The 16,254-nt window shown below is 38.9% G+C and overlaps 1 protein-coding gene across 1 annotated transcript in view; it reads right to left on the bottom strand.

Annotated features, from left to right (window-relative positions):
* The window catches only part of KCNH8 (potassium voltage-gated channel subfamily H member 8), a gene marked incomplete at its 5' end in the record, with an annotated part of 235,657 nt that overhangs the window by 161,674 nt on the left and 57,729 nt on the right, over positions 1-16,254 (bottom strand). The window contains one exon of the mRNA XM_080675534.1: positions 15,630-15,761. Coding sequence (XP_080531660.1) covers positions 15,630-15,761 — 132 coding nt within the window. The remainder of the gene's footprint in view (positions 1-15,629; positions 15,762-16,254) is intronic.

The raw sequence follows: 16,254 nt of genomic DNA, 5'->3' as shown, positions 1-16,254 counted from the left end.
TCTAGTAATTAGAAGAGCCATAAATAAGAGCCAGGTATACAGATCCCCTATTCTAATGGTATTTTCAGTATAAAATCATTTAGTATTGAAACGGGTTGAGGAAGGAATCACTTGTCAATTAATTAGGTAGATCAGGAATCAATCGGCAAACTTTGGCCCGCCAACCAGTCATCTATCTGTTTTTATAAATAAAGTTTTATTGGAACACAGCTACATCCATATTCGCTATGACTACTTTTCTGTTATGGGGGAAGAATTAAGTTTGATAGAGACTATATGGCCCACAAAGCCTAAAATATTTACTATCAGATCTTTTCAGAAAAAGTTTGCTGCTCCCTTCTAGATCAAATGAGAAAGAGCAACTGAGAATGAAAAGCTGAACTAACCATTCTCCCAAATATATTCTTTTTATTTTATTTTTTTTTAATTTAATAAATCTTTATTGTTCAGATTATTACAATTGTTTCTCCTCCCCCCCCCCCATAGCTCCCCTCCACCTGGTACCCACCCCACCCTCTGACCTTACCTCTCCCCCACTGTCCTCATCCATAGGTGTATGATTTTTGTCCAGTCTCTTCCCGCACGCCCCATACTGTTTCCCCCTGAGAATTATCAGTCCACTCCCTTTCTATGTCCCTAATTCTATTATATTCACCAGTTTATTTTGTTCTTCAGATTTTTAATTCACTTTATTTTTAGGTTCACTTATTGATAGATATGTATTTGTTGTTCATAATTTTTATCTTTACTTTTTTCTTCTTCTTCCTCTTCTTAAAGAATACCTTTCAGCATTTCATATAATACTGGTTTGGTGGTGATGAACTCCTTTAGCTTTTTCTTATCTGTGAAGTTCTTTATCTGACCTTCCATTCTGAATGATAACTTTGCTGGATAGAGTAATCTTGGTTGTAGGTTCTTGCTATTCATCACTTTGAATATTTCTTGCCACTCCTGTCTGGCCTGCATAGTTTCTGTTGAGAAATCAGCTGACAATCGTATGGGTGCTCCCTTGTAGGTAATTAACTGTTTTTCTCTTGCTGTTTTTAAGATTCTCTCTTTGTCTTTTGCTCTTGGCATTTTAATTATGATGTGTCTTGGTGTGGTCCTCTTTGGATTCCTCTTGCTTGGGGTTCTGTGAGCTTCCTGGACTTGTAAGTCTATTTCTTTCACCAGGTAGGGGAAGTTTTCAGTCATTATTTCTTCAAATAGGTTTTCAGTATTTTGCTCTCTCTCTTCTTCTGGCACCCCCATAATTCTGATGTTAGGTTTTCAGTATCTTGCTCTCTGTCTTCTTCTGGCACCCCCATAATTCTGATGTTGGTATGCTTGAAGTTGTCCCAGAGGCTTCTTACACTATATTCGACTTTTTGGATTTTTTTTTTCTTTTTGCTTTTCCAGTTGAGTGTTTTTTGCTTCTTTGTTTTTCAAATCTTTGACTTGATTCTTGTGTTCCTCTAGTCTGCTGTTGGATCTCTGTATAATATTTTTTTATTTCAGTCAGTGTATGTTTAATTTCTAGTTGGTCCTTTTTCATATCCTCGAGGGTCTCACTAAATTTATCGGCCTTTTCTAGGATATTCTTGAAAAGCCTTATAACCATGGTTTTGAATTCTATATCACAGTCATTTGTTTTCCTCCATTTCTTTTGTTTGTGATCTGTTTCTTTGCCTTCACATTTTCGCTGCCTCCCTGAGTTGGTAGGGTAAATTTGTGTGCTAGGTTTCCTATATGATCCAGTGGGTCAGCCTCCCAGTTAACCTGAAGTGGACATTCTTAGTGCACCCCTTTGTGGACTGTGTGTACAGCCTTGTTGTAGTTAAGTCTTGATTGTTGTTGGTATCACTGGGAGGAATAGACCTCCAGGCCAGTTGGCTGTGAGGATCAGCTGTGTCTATGCTGGGAGAAGTTCGGTGCTGGAGACAGCCTTATAGGATTAGACTTGCCAAATTGCAAAAGCCTCTGTGCTCAGGGTGGAGCAGATAGTCTTGGCTTCCCGTCAGCCCTGCCCTTGCGCACGCACCTCCAGACCTCTGCCTTCCGCGACTCCCCTGAGTTTCTGTCTGACAGTCCAGATTCCCCCTGTAAGAGCGTGGGTCCCCAGGGGCTCGCCCGGAACTGGGGTTCAGTGCAGTCGGAACTAGGGTTCAGTGCAGTCAGGAGCTTCCGACTCCCTTCTGCTAGGGAATGCCTGCGGCAACCTCCGCATTCAGCTTTCTCTGCGAGCACTTGTGTGCGCCTCCAGACCCCTGCCCACCGCAGCTCCCCCGGGGTCTCCGAGTCTCCATGTGCCTTTCTCTCTGAGAGTCCAGACTCCCCCTGTATGAGCCTGGGTCCACAGGGTTTCACCTGGAACTGGGTTTCAGTGCAGCAGGAACTGGGGTTCAGTGCAGTCGGGGGCTTCCTTCCCCCTCCCGCCAGAGAAAGCCAGCCAGGCACTCAGTCACCCTTCCTCTCTGCATGCATCTCCGTACCTCAGCCCTTTGCTGCTCCTCTGATTCTCCGTAAGCTTTCCTCTTTCCTTCTAGTTGTAGAATTTCCACTCAGCCAGCCTTCCTGTGGTTCTGAATGATGTCCGTTCTGTGTTTTAGTTGTAGTTTTGAAAATGTTGTGTGATGCAACAGTTTATGTGCTTACCTATTCCGCCATCTTGGTTTCTCCCTCCCAAATATATTCTTAATTGAGAGTTAACTTGCTAGAAAAGGAGAAAATATAATGACCCAGCTTTATCAAAACTTTTAAAACTTAAACTTTACATAATTGATCCTAGGTTTTTGAATATAGGTGGTTAAAAAAAAAGGTGCATCAGCAAGTACATTTGAAGTTCAAATACTTCCCAATTCTATTCATTTCACCATTATGTAACATCAATGTAGGGTTTATAAGAATCAAACCATTTAAGGACTGGCATTGAAATGCAAATTCTCACTAACTTCAGAATGGATACTAATGTCTACTTTTGTCTTTCTCCTCCTCAAATAGGACCCTAAGTTACCCATGGACCTTTGGAAATTTCACATGACCATCTACAATGTTATACATGACACTCCCTAAGCTCTTTTTTACTTAACCACAGAAAACATATTTACTAGGTTTTCCCAATTGAATCTGTGGAAGCATCAGAAAAAAAGAGTGTGCACTTCAATTTCAAAAACTTAGGCCAGAAAAGGACCCCCCCCCCCACCCCCTCTGGCTTGTAATCGTGCATGTGGCAAACACGCTGAGTATTCTCTTCCTCTGGTGAGCTCAGATGGAAGATTTGGAAAATAGGGCCTTCAATTCTCAATTTTACCTAGATTGTGACCCAGCATACTATAAACCTTCTTGTCATATAGTATGACTATGGAATTAAACATCCTTGCAATAAAAGAAGCCCTAGAAATTATCTGGTCTAATTATTTTATATTGCAGCAGGAGAAGGTGCAATTAGGAGAGGCAAAAATGCCTGGCCCAAGGTCATACTGCTAGCTAGTGGCAGAGATGGAATTTGAACCTGTAAGTTCTAGGATCTTCTTTATTAAATCACAAATATAGCAAGCTGACCTGCCCTGGATACAATTATGAATTAGAGAAAAACAATTCTCAAACCCCTTCTGGTGGCATGTCTTAACAGGAGAACTCACCCACCACTTAGCAAGGTATTACACAAGGATTATTCCAGACAATGGCCTTACATATTTTCATAGGAGTGGGGCGGGCTGAAAGGGACCTTGTGTATCATCTTATTCAGTTATTCCATAGTTTCAATTTTATGGCCCATAAAAACAGTGAAGGAGCAAACTCATTGAGATACTTTTAATATTGTATAAAACCTAGGAGAAATAATTTTGGTTATCCTAATACCCATAAGTGCCATATTTATATTATATATCCCATCTAGGCTTTATCTAGAATATAATAATATGCTAGTTAGACCGGATGTCCTTCTGGACGTCCTTCCGGAAAAGCTCCAGACGAAGTCGTGGCGGCGGGGGCCAAGGCAGAGGCGGCAGCCCCAGTGGTGGGGGCCGAGCCCCTTGCAGGAATTTCATGCATTGGGCCTCTAATATTTACTAATATCACATGACTAGTAGCTCTGATTAGCTATTGATGACATCAGGAAGATTTTTGTGATGTGACTAATTGTGCAAAAACATGTCATAGTCAGTTTCCATTCTTTTAATAAGGTCAATGCCAAGGAGAAGTGACATAATAAATTCAGAGTATGTATGAAAAAATTTAAGCCAAGCCTGAGAGAGTATTAAAGGCCTACCCAAGTTTATACAACTTGCCAAGGTTCCCATTTCTAAGTCAATTATAGTGTACTATCTCATAGTGTGAAATCTTCGATAGCAAACCAGTCACATAGCCCTGTTTCCTTATGTTCTGAAAAGAGAAAAGAAATAAGAAAGAAAAGTAGAGGGTATAGAGATGAAGTAATTAGATTCTTTTTTTATGCTGTAGACGTATCTATGCCATAGATTTGCCTCTCATATCTAATAGAAGCAAAGATGGTAAGTATTACAAAATATCAAAGGCAGGAGAGAACACTTACAAAGGGATTAATGGTGGGGTAAATTGTGGATCTGCACTAACAGTGAGAAGTGGGTAATTGTGGTGTAGAGTGGGGAAGAGATGGCATTCTGAGAGGAAACAGCCCATGCCCAAGTGTGATGATGCGAAAGAGCAAAGGTCATAGTAGACCAACCAATTTGACTGTAGTGAAGAGGAAAATTATAACAAGGTCTCAAGTGCTAGATTTTTTTCTAAAAATTCTGGGTATGAGTAAGTCTGTGTTCCTCCTAAAATGTAACTTTAAAAAAGTCTATTTTTCTAAGTTTGGGGTTATAGGTCCTTTACTGTGAAACAATGATACATTTCCTGTTTTATTTAAGCCATTTTTTAAAAATAATTTTATATGAAGGCACCCCCATGTGGTTTTTATGACATATTCATAAAATTACTCTATTAAGAAACAGATTCTAACAACTGACCCCTTTGAACTCAAGAACAGCAGTCTGTTTTACCAATATGGATGCGTTGATCTAAGGATTATTGTTCTCATTTCAAAAGCTTCTTACCCTACACCTGATAACCCCTTTTTCATAGTCTCTCCTCAGAGATTTCATAAAAGCAATGCTGTTATGATTCCTAAGTTATGAAAACCTATAAATAACACAAATAGAAAATCGCATTCTTTATATTGATATTTCATGATATTTTATGTCCATCCGTGGATAGGATTTGGCAACATTTTCTAGAAGGTAAGAAATCTGCACCAGGATGGATAATTATTCTGGTAAGCTGCTTTATGTTAAAGAAAGCTTTATTCTTTAACAAGCAGTCAAAATCTTCTAACAAATCAGTGATACAATTAAGTAGTTTTAGAATAGTCATTTATGTAGAGAAACACTGGAATTTTACTTAGGTAAAAAATAAATACAAAGAAAATTCTCTCATCCTGTTATGCTTTGATAATCAGTACGCTCATTGTTCATAAATATCCATGCATTCCAAAATGTGTTGTTTTTTTTTAAAGACATGCTTACCATATGGCAAACACTGTGCTAGGAGCTAGAAGACAAAGATATAGACCTGTCTTACACATATTTTACACATATCTTGGGTACGGAGTTCTCATTCTTCCTCCGAGGAGGTTCTTAAATATAGAAGACCAAGAAAGCTACTTAAAGCAATAAAGACCCCCCAAAAAACACAGAAAAAGTCGGTGAAGGGAGACAACCCACCAACAAACTGAGCCCCATGTCAAAGCAAATTACCATATTCCATCTCTATACAGAGTGACTTTGATGCCAGATTTCCATAGTGTCTGAATCAACTATTATGCTCCCTGGTCCCAATAGCTTGTTATAAGAATCTGATTTTTGGTTTACGTTATACCATCCTATCCAAATATTTTCCTTCTGAAACTGTCATATCCTTTGAGGAGCCTTCCCTCTCTTCTCCCACTCTCTTCCATCCCTACTCAGAAATAATCATGTCACTTGCTCAAAACACTTTTCTACAGCTCCGCTTTACTATACAGAATAATGCATTTTAGTTATTTGTGTCACTCCCCATTAGTGGCTTATGCAAAGGCAAGAATTTTTCTTTTTCATTGGTATCCCTAGATGTTTGGTAACTCTTTTCTGAGCAGATGAGTGCAATAAAGGAACAGTACACCTATGAATTTGCGCTTTCTGACTTTATGGAACACAAACCTCCAAAAAATTTTCCATTACAGTTTTTTTTTAAATTTTAAATATATTTTTATTGATTTCAAAGAGGAAGGGAGAGGAGGGGGAGGGGGAGGGGGAGGGGAAGGGGGAGGAGGAGAGAGATAAGTGGTTGAGAGAATCATCAATTGGCTGCCTTCTGCATGTTCTCTACTGGGGATGGAGCCCGCAACTCGCAACTCAGGCATGTGCCCTGACTGGGAATCGAACCGTGACCGCCCGATTCATGGGTCGACCCTCAACCACTGAGCCATATCAGTTGGGCTTTACTGTCATTTTAGTGATATTTTAGAAATACATGCATTTAATCTTTCAGTGTCTTGATGTAGACTTCACCCTGCATTGAGAACTGTAGGTGTTTCTCTCTTTTCCACGTCCAGTGCGGAAAAAGAGCGGGTCCAGTTCCTGAGTAGAGGAGCTGGGGATTGAGAAATAAAAGAAAGAAAGAGACCAGACACGAAGATAGAAGGAAAAAGCTGGGAGCTGGGTGGAACCACTGCCACCTCTGATGGAGAGGCAGGGACCCAGAGCACACACAGCAAGTTCATTTTATACCCCCAAATACCAGGGGGTTTCACCAGAATGTAGGATCAAAGGAGCTTATTTGCATTCTTGAGTAGGCCCAAGCATTCCTGGTGCTTGACTGGATTTACATATCAAAGCCCGCTCCCTGGCACCTGGACAAAGGTAAGAAGTCAGTACTGATAACACATCCGCCTTTTTGGGGAAGCATGTTCCCAGGGCGTGGCTTTGCCTGTCGCCCTAAGTTCAGCTGACAATAATTAAAGAAATGCCCATGTGCCTTCCCAGGGGGCCCTCTACAGAGAACTTCTGACATTTTTATTTGCAGGCCATACTGTATAGCAAATAGAAATATTCATCATGAAAGCTTTCTGATTGCATTAATCCAGGAAAGAATAATGAGTAAGAAAGGGATTATATATCTTGAAATTTGATTCTTAAGGGAGTAAGTGGTGGAAAACTATCAGGATGAAAGGAGTTCTTACAGGTTTGCAATGACAAGATTGATATAAGTGACTAAGTATGGATAATGTCTATTATCTCAAGGATCATAATAGGCTTATACCCTGAATGAGTGTCATAATTATTTTTAACAGCCATCCTGATGGGGGTAAAATACATAAAATGCAGGTATTTAAAAGCTATCCGTTCATTATACTCAGTAGTGATGAGATATAATATGCATTAGTACGTACCAGTCTAGACTCAAAGTCTCAAGTCTCAAGTCTAGATGGACTTCGAGAGGGCTTAAAGGAAAATGGTAACTATGATTAAAGGGCCGAGGATAAGGAGAACCTAAGTAGTAAGCAGAAGAACATAAAGTTTATTCAGAAAAGAAAAACTAGATGGTTTTCTAATGTCCCTAAAGCATATACAGTACAGCAATACTTACTCATTTTCAACTTTTAAAGTGCCTTTTCTAAGAAAAGTTAATGGGATAATTGGTGGGTCAAAGTATTTTATTGATAGTAGGCCATTCAATGTTAGTTTTCTTCTTTCTTAAAGGATCCAAGCATAATAAAATGGTCTTTAATTTCAACAAAAAGAAATGAAGTTGTATATAAGAATTCCTAGAAGTAAGGTTTATTATAAGATAAATCCATTGCTTAAAAAACTGAAATTGACATAGAAAAAGAATTGATGGAAATAGATGAATGGATGTGTGAAAAATATTTTCCCCCAAAATGATCCTAGAAATGCTGCATTTCCTTATTCATTTTTCTATACTTTCCTATTTTTTCCATATTTTTTATCAATGGCCAGGTAACATTTTTATAATGGATATAAACTTGCACAATTTATATTTTCATCACAACATGATATTGTGGATATATTCATTTATACTGTGATTATAGGAGATCAAACTGAAGCTAAACAAGGCTTGGGTTCAAGTCCTGACTGCCACTTACGAGTTTTGTAACCCTGGGCATGTTTCTTAACTTTTGAAAACATTGATGATAGTATTGCCTACACCACAGGGTTGTTGAGAGGATTAAATTAATAAATACGTTTTTTTGTTTGGAATTTTTGCATCTACAGGCATACCTTGGAGATATTGTAGCTTTAGTTAGTGACAAATGAAATAAAGCGAATATAGCAATAAAGAGATTCACTTGAATTTTTTGGTTTCCCAGTGCATATGAAAGTTATAGTTACTATAGTCTAAGTGTGCAATAGCACTGTGTCTAAAAAATTAAAAAATATTTTACTGCTAGAAATGCTAAGCATTATCTGAGCCTTTAGCATTCCCTAACCTTTTTTGCTGGGGAAGGGTCTTGCTAGTGAAGGGTGTTGACAGCTGCTGACTGATCAGGGTGGTGATTGCTCAAGTGGCAATTTCTTAAAATAAGTCAACAATGGAGTTTGCCGAATCAACTGATTCTTCCTTTTACAATTTTTCTGTAGCACGAGGTGCTTCCAGTAGAACTTTTTTCAAAATTGGAGTCAATCCTCCCCCACCCTGCCGCTGCTTTATCAAGCAAGTTTATGTCGTATTCTAAACCCCTTGTTACCCTTTCAGCAATCTTCACAGCATCTTTGACAGATAGAGATTCTACCTCAAGAAACCACGTAGTAACTAGCAGTTCTCGAAATCACTGGGACTTGTGCTCTTGGCACCCAATAGTCTATTTTCCTCACACTGGCAAATCCATTCCACATTAACCCATATCTATAATAATAAAAGGGTAATATGCTAATTAGACCGGACGTCATTCCAGACGTCCTTCCTCACAAAGCCGGGGCCAGAGGGAAGCCAGCCCAGGTCCAGGGTGCCTGCAAACGGCTGGAGGAGGGAAGCCCGGGTCCCGGGTGCCAGAGGGAAGCCAGGGCCGGCAGCCGGGGAAAGGAAGGCCTACTCTTAAATGAATTTTCATGCATTGGGCCTCTAGTATAAAATAAAAGCAAAAGGGGAAACACCACCCCTCTACCATTCACTGAAGCACAAACCCATGATGTCCTGCCGTCTCAAGCATGCCTCTCTACAAGATGCTAAAGCCTGAGGCTCAGGTACTTGCGGACCTTTCTGTCCATGGTTTCCAGCCTGTCCCGGTGATGCTACCATCATTCATGACAATAGCATGACAGTGATAATCCCTAAATTGAGAACATTCCCGCATACCGATGTCTAGATGAATTCTGATGGATAAGGAGAATTTCACTAAGAATGTATGTCCAACCAGGGAGTCAAGTTATATGGCTTTTAAAACTCTCATCCTGAAGTTATTCATCTTCTGAATACATATTTATCTGGTGCTTTAAGTAACTGGTTATTCAATTATAAAAAGGTTTTTAAATGTTAAATTCACCAAAAGGCGTTAAAATTATGTCTCCCTTCTCAAAGTAAAAAACTAGAAACTTTTTAATAAAAAGTAGACTAATAATTACTTCAGCAAAGTTTTGTCCAGTAATCATAAGCTACTGATGAATAGAAGAAATTTAGTCCATAGGTATATTTTGATTGACTACAGGATACTGAAACTTTTTCTTTAAAATGGACTGACTTGGTGAAGTAGTCCATGTGTATTATGCCTCAAGTCCTCACCATGGAATATCACGGCATTTCACTCATCACATTGCCCCACAGTCTCTAAAGGCAACTGAGCTTATGAACCCCAGCTTATACTATTTGCATTAAGAAGATTCTAGGAGACAATGATATTCGTGAATATGTTTAAAAAACAAAACCAAACCACAACCTTTGGGTTTTTAAATATAGGTAATACAATAAAATACAGACGTGATTAAATTTCTTCAGTCACTTTAAGCATCTATCTCAGCTCTTCATTTTAAATTTTATCACATACTAGATGCCCAGTGCACGAGATTCGTGCAATCAAGGGGGTGGGGGGTGTCCCTCAGCCTGGCCTGCACCCTCTCACAGTCCAGGAGTCCACAGAGGATGTCCAACTCACAGTCCAGGAGCCCTCAGGGGATGTCTGACTGACAGCTTAGGCCCAAAGGGAGCGGGCCTAAGCTGTCAGTCAGACATCCCTTAGTCTTGCCACAGAGGCAGGGGAGGCTCCCATCACCACCACTGCACTCGTCAGCTGTGAGCTGTGAGCCCGGCTTCTGGCTGAGCAGCACTCCCCCTGTGGAGGGGCACTGACCATGAGGGGGCAGCACCTGCATTGAGTGTCTGCCCCCTGGTGGTCAGTGCACATCATAGCGACCAGTCATTCAGTCATTCAGTCAATTTGCATATTACCCTTTTATTATATAGGATCTGATAAGAGTTGGTATAGATCTCCTTGAAACTGAAACCTATATCCTCAAAAAAAGTATCAATTTTTATAATAGTTCTTTCTTCAGGCTGCTGTTATCTATTAGAATTTTTGCATGTGTCCTTTCATTATGCAAACAAAAAAAAAATCAGGCAGAATATTTCAGCAAGTGAAAGGGACATTATTACTATGTTCCACATTGAAAATTAAAATGTTCAAAGTACATATAATCATGTCAGACTTAATTAGTATCTGATCAGTGGCTTAACGCCTATCCTTTTGGAGAATATATAGTTTTTTTAAACTAACAACTTCAGTTGTCTCAAATAATGTGACCAAATTGAGATTCTCAGAAACTGAAAGGCAAACCCAGAGTCAACAAGAACAAAAAATTAACCAACAGCAGAGATTCTACTTGAAGTGAAAGGGCTATTCAACACCAACAGCATGAACACATTTTGAGAGGGAACTGACTTTGGTAAATACATGTCAAATTGTCTTTGACTTAAATCAAGCAGAACACAACGAAACAATGTATTCATCAGAATGTGCACTTGAGACACGCGGCTTTGATAATTAAGAAAAAGCAAGAATGTTACTGTGTTCCATCTCCAAATAGTCAAGTTTCCTAAATTGGACATCATTTATGCATTCATTTATTTACCCATCCAACAATCAAATATTTATTTTGTACTGTTAGACACTCTATGCATGTTGGATTTATGATCCTAAACAAGAGAGGAAAAGCCTATATTCTGATGAAGCTTCCATTTTTATGGAGTAGAGAACAATTTTAAAATAAACTCTCGGCAACAGATTGTCTCTGATAACCATAAATGCTATGAAGACAATGAAGGAGGAGATGTGATAGAGTGACTGCAAGTGGGTAACTTCTGACCATATGGTCAGAGAAGGCCTTTCTAAACTTCTCAAACTTCGATGTACCTGTGAATCAGCTGGGGATCTTGTGAAAATGCAGATTCTAATTCAGAGATCTCATGTAGGGCCTGAGATTCTGCATCTCTAATGAGCTCCCAGGTGACGCCAATACACTAGGTCCTCTCTTGGACTCCACTTTGAATACTCAGAAGTTTAAATAAGAAATGAGAATGGTAAAACAAATTGGGGTAGGAGTATTCATTTTCAACAGCAATCATCTGTAGGAGTTTGGGGAAGGAACTGAGACAAGCCCAGCCTTCTTTCCACCTCATTTCCAATTTCCTCTCATTTGTTGTCATAGGAGGCTCCTTGGCATGGTGAAAACATATGAGCTCTTAGACCAGACAGTCCTGGGTTTCAATCCTGTCTCTACCTCTTCACAGCACTGAGGCTTTGGGCATTTCACCTACTCTCATAAATCTCATAAGCCTACATCCTGATGAAGCTTCCATTTTTATGGAGTGGAGAACAATTTCAAAATAAACTCTCAGCAACAGATTGTCTCTGATAACCATAAATGCTATGAAGACAATGAAGGAGGAGATGTGATAGAGTGACTGCAAGTGGGTAACTTCTGACCATATGGTCAGAGAAGGCCTTTCTAAAGAATGCATATGGCACAAGGCTTCTCAAACTTCGATGTACCTGTGAATCAGCTGGGGATCTTGTGAAAATGCAGATTCTAATTCAGAGATCTCATTGTAGGATGCTGGGTTATTCATCTGCTTATAGAAAATAATCAATACTAGACACTCTGATCTAACCTCATTTTTAAGCCCTTTCTCTTTGGCTATTCCTACTTTAAGGGTAAAAAGCAGACCAAACCCCTTGATTTCATAGCCTTTATTGCAGCTAGAGATGGCCATGACCATGTGACACAGTCAAGGTCAACGACATATTGATGGAAATCCCTGGCAGGAGGGGGATGCAGAAGGAATGACATTCCTTCCTCCATTCAAAGGCAAAGCCTCATAGGGAAGAGCCCTTGCCCTTTGTCCTTCATTCGTCCTGTCTACACAAGAGCAATAAGTTATAAGGATGCAACAGGCATCTTCAAACCTCAAGGTGACAAGTATAAGGATGGCAAATAGCATGTTAAGAACAGCAGAGCAGAAAGGCCAAGAGTCTGAGTGCCTGTGAGTATTGCTGTTGCTGTTCAGCCATGGGCTACTTAGCTCCAGACTCTTCAACATATGAGAAAAATAAGTCCTGATTATTTACGCTCATGTTAGGTGCTCAGGTTCTTATAGGAAAATGCAATTCATATGTCATCATTTAGTATAGCTTTTATTATTTCTTCTGGAGCTATTTAGTAGTAGGAAAGGGCAGATTTAATAAAAAAAAAAACAACTTTTGTCAGTGTACTTAATAGTAATCTGTGGCTGCCTGCCAAAAGTCAGATTGCAAAAAAGACACCCATTGCATTTGAATCCTGATTTGTATGACCACTGAAGATAACGTGAAAAGCTTCATACAGCAACCCCTAAATTGTCAAGACAAATGTACTAGTAAAGTGCCCACTTTTTAGAAATTGGAATTGGAATTCCCCAGTTCTGGCATAATGGATGATGTTGCCACATAATGAATAACCCAGTGTCAACCCTCATTTCAAACCAAATCTGGGACACCCTGCAAGAAATAAACAAAATAATTGCACTGGGTCCTGTGTCTGGAAAAAATGGTACATTATTATACTAAAATGGCTTAAATAAAAAATGAAATTAACATGATGAATGATCTGCTGAGACAAAAGATTGGAAAATTGAGATGTGAAACTGAGTACAATACCTTGTTAGCCTTTTCTATAAAATATGTTTTTTCTCATTTCAAACAAAAACTCAACAATGTAGATATTAATGATTTGAAGTATTTTTAAAAATGGAAGTATACAACCTATATCTCTTAAAAGAAGGCCATCATATGAGCCTTAGCAGGGAATTGATTTAATTAACACAAGCCTTACTTTTACAACTCAGCTGAACTTCAGTGATAACACTGATATGAGGAGCAATCGTGGGTCAAGTCAGTTCAGAGTTTCCTAGTTCTATGATACAACACTGCTCCAGTTATATGGTGACATTTTAATGATTTTCAAACACTATCTTAAAGTCCTAAAAATATCATGCATGAGGCTGCCTTTCCTGCTAGACATGCCATCAATTTGTGAATTTGAAGGTATTTTCCTCTATTAAGTGTAGGTAAGAAAAGAGAAATATATACCTAATTTTTTTATGATAATTTCATAATCATGCTGGCTTGCAGTAGTTGCTTTACCTCTATAAAAATACTACATACTTTTGTGGGACATTTATAATAAGGTGGCAATAGAAAAAATATGTTTTGGCAAAACCTGAAAGAGCATGGCAGCCCTTTAATACTCTGACCCATATCTTGCCCTATGCACCTCTTCCATTTGGCTGTCCCTGAGTTGTATCATCCTATATAAAAAAAGGCTAATATGCAAATCAACCGAATGGTAGAATGACCAGTCGCTATGATGTACACTGACCACCAGGGGGCAGACACTCAATGCAGGAGCTGCCCTGGGGAGCACTGCTCAGTCAGAAGCCCTGGGCTGGGCTCACAGCTGGCGAGCACAGAGGCTGGTGGCGGGAGCCTCTCCCGCCTCTGCGGCAGCCCTAAGAATGTCTGACTGATGGCTTAGGCCCACAGGGAGCGGGCCTAAGCCACTAGTCGGACATCCCCGGAGGGCTCCTGGACTGCGAGAGGGTGCAGGCCGGGCTGAGGGACCCCCCGAGTGCACGAATTTCGTGCACCAGTCCTCTAGTTTGTAATAATATAAGTAAAGTGTTTCCTTGAGTTCTGTGATATGTTCCAGAAAATTATTCAAGTGAGAATCCCCAACTTTGAGTCAAGTTGGACAAAAGTTTGTGTGTTCCCTGGGCACCCAATACTGTGATTGGCATCTGAAGTGTGGGAAGGAGCCCTTAAACCTGAGGAATCTAACACTAACTCTGGGTACTTAGTGTCAGAACTGAATTAAATTATAGGACATTCAGTAGGTGTCCGGAGAGTTGCAGAATGGGTATGGAAAAACCCCACACATTTGGTGTCAGAAGTGTGAATAAAAACAGTACATACTGACCTTTTGTATTCTCAAATACCAAAGAAAATAGTAAAAACAAAACTATACATAGGGATGTCCATAATTCTCTCTCATTGGATGGCCATTACACTTGCTCTCATATCCAAGTAACTTTAATTATAAGACAGCTCTTCCCTTGAGTATGTAAAACATGCCACAGTGTTTAGTCATGCAAATACACAGGAAAAAGTCATGTATTTGCAAACATTTCAAATAATAAAAAGGGGGGAGGGTCAAACCACGACTGTTCTCCATTTGTGTTGTCATTTTAAGAAACAATATATTTAAAACACTCACACACATTTTTCAAAAAGCTGGAGTAAAAGAGCCCATTCTTAACAAGACATAGCTATTGAAGTGTCAAATAGCTGTTTCTAATAAATAACATACAACACAGGAAAGCCCTACAGTGGCAACTGTTTTTCTCTGGTCACCAAATTATCTCCTTCTATTCCTGATTAAACAAAATAATAGCAGCATTTTTTCAGTATTATTCTTTGTCAGTTGACATAAAATGCAGGTTGCTTCTTAGTAAGCTATAGACAGGAAATATAAGGTAAGCAACATAAAGTCTTAGAATCCTTCAAGGATCATTGAGAAGCTTGTTTGCAAATAAAACAAATTATTATATGGTCATATACTACAAAATACAGATACACATTTCTTTGCAACATTTCACCCTAACAACCACTAAATCTGAGTTCTTAATTTTGTACATAAAATGAAATTTGCACATCTAAGTATTGAGCTGCTGCAATTTAGGTGAATTGGAGAGATGTATTTTTAATTACATCATTTTAACTTGTCACTATCAATTCATTTTCCCCATAATAAAACAAATGGGTAAAAATCTTTTTATTTTGATAAATTATTTTCCTATCCTCATCCTATTTGTGTAGGGATATGCACTTTCAGTTCTTGTCAATTGAGTTTTTAATACAAAGAAGAGAATGTAAATTCCTGTGAGTCTCTATGATTTTGGAATAGGTACCAAATACTGATCACTTAGGTTATGAATATTCATGAGTTGCTGTTATTTAAAAAGACTTTTTTTTCTTTCAGAGTTTTTGAATAAACAATTTCAAAATGCTATCCCATCTGTCAATGTTTTCTGAAAACAGTACAAACCTTCTTTTTTATCTTCTGGAGTAATCTTCACTTTTGTATCTGTTATATCTTTGAAGGATGCCAGAAAAAGTACCACATCTCCTTTCTCATTCTTTATGGGAACAATATCCAATAGGCACCAAAATGGAGACCCTGCAACAGTAATAAAAATACAGATCAACCACTACATGGTATGGTTTTTCTACGAAAATCTCAAAAATTAGTGCTACAGTTAATAAAGTTCTTACTGTTTTCTTCTGTCCTTCAACTCCCCCCTCAACATCTTAAAAATGTCAGTTTTCAGATTCCATAAATGTCTAACCCATATGCATATCGCTTCATTCCTAAATGAAATGCATTCTCTGAAAATAAGGCCGTATTTTAAACAAAAACACTTGTCTGTGCTGAGACATTTCTGCTTATGTCATTCAAATTGTATTTCTTGGAACGTGTTGATGGTGAAGAATTCCACTTCATGAAGCATTGCCCCTTCCCACCCCCATCACACACTAGTCCATAAATGAAGACCTTTGTTTGGTATGAGTGTGCTAGAGGTTTATTTAGTCAATTTTAAAAAAATCAATGATTGCTCACCAGAAACACTAAAATAAAAAAGATGGAAAATACCAAGTTTGGGGTCAAATGT

Source organism: Plecotus auritus, assembly GCF_963455305.1.
Source record: "Plecotus auritus genome assembly, chromosome: 6".
NCBI classification, from domain to species: Eukaryota; Metazoa; Chordata; class Mammalia; order Chiroptera; family Vespertilionidae; genus Plecotus; species Plecotus auritus.
The sequence above is the reverse complement of the archived record's forward strand: the minus strand, read 5'-3'. Positions and strand labels throughout refer to the sequence as shown.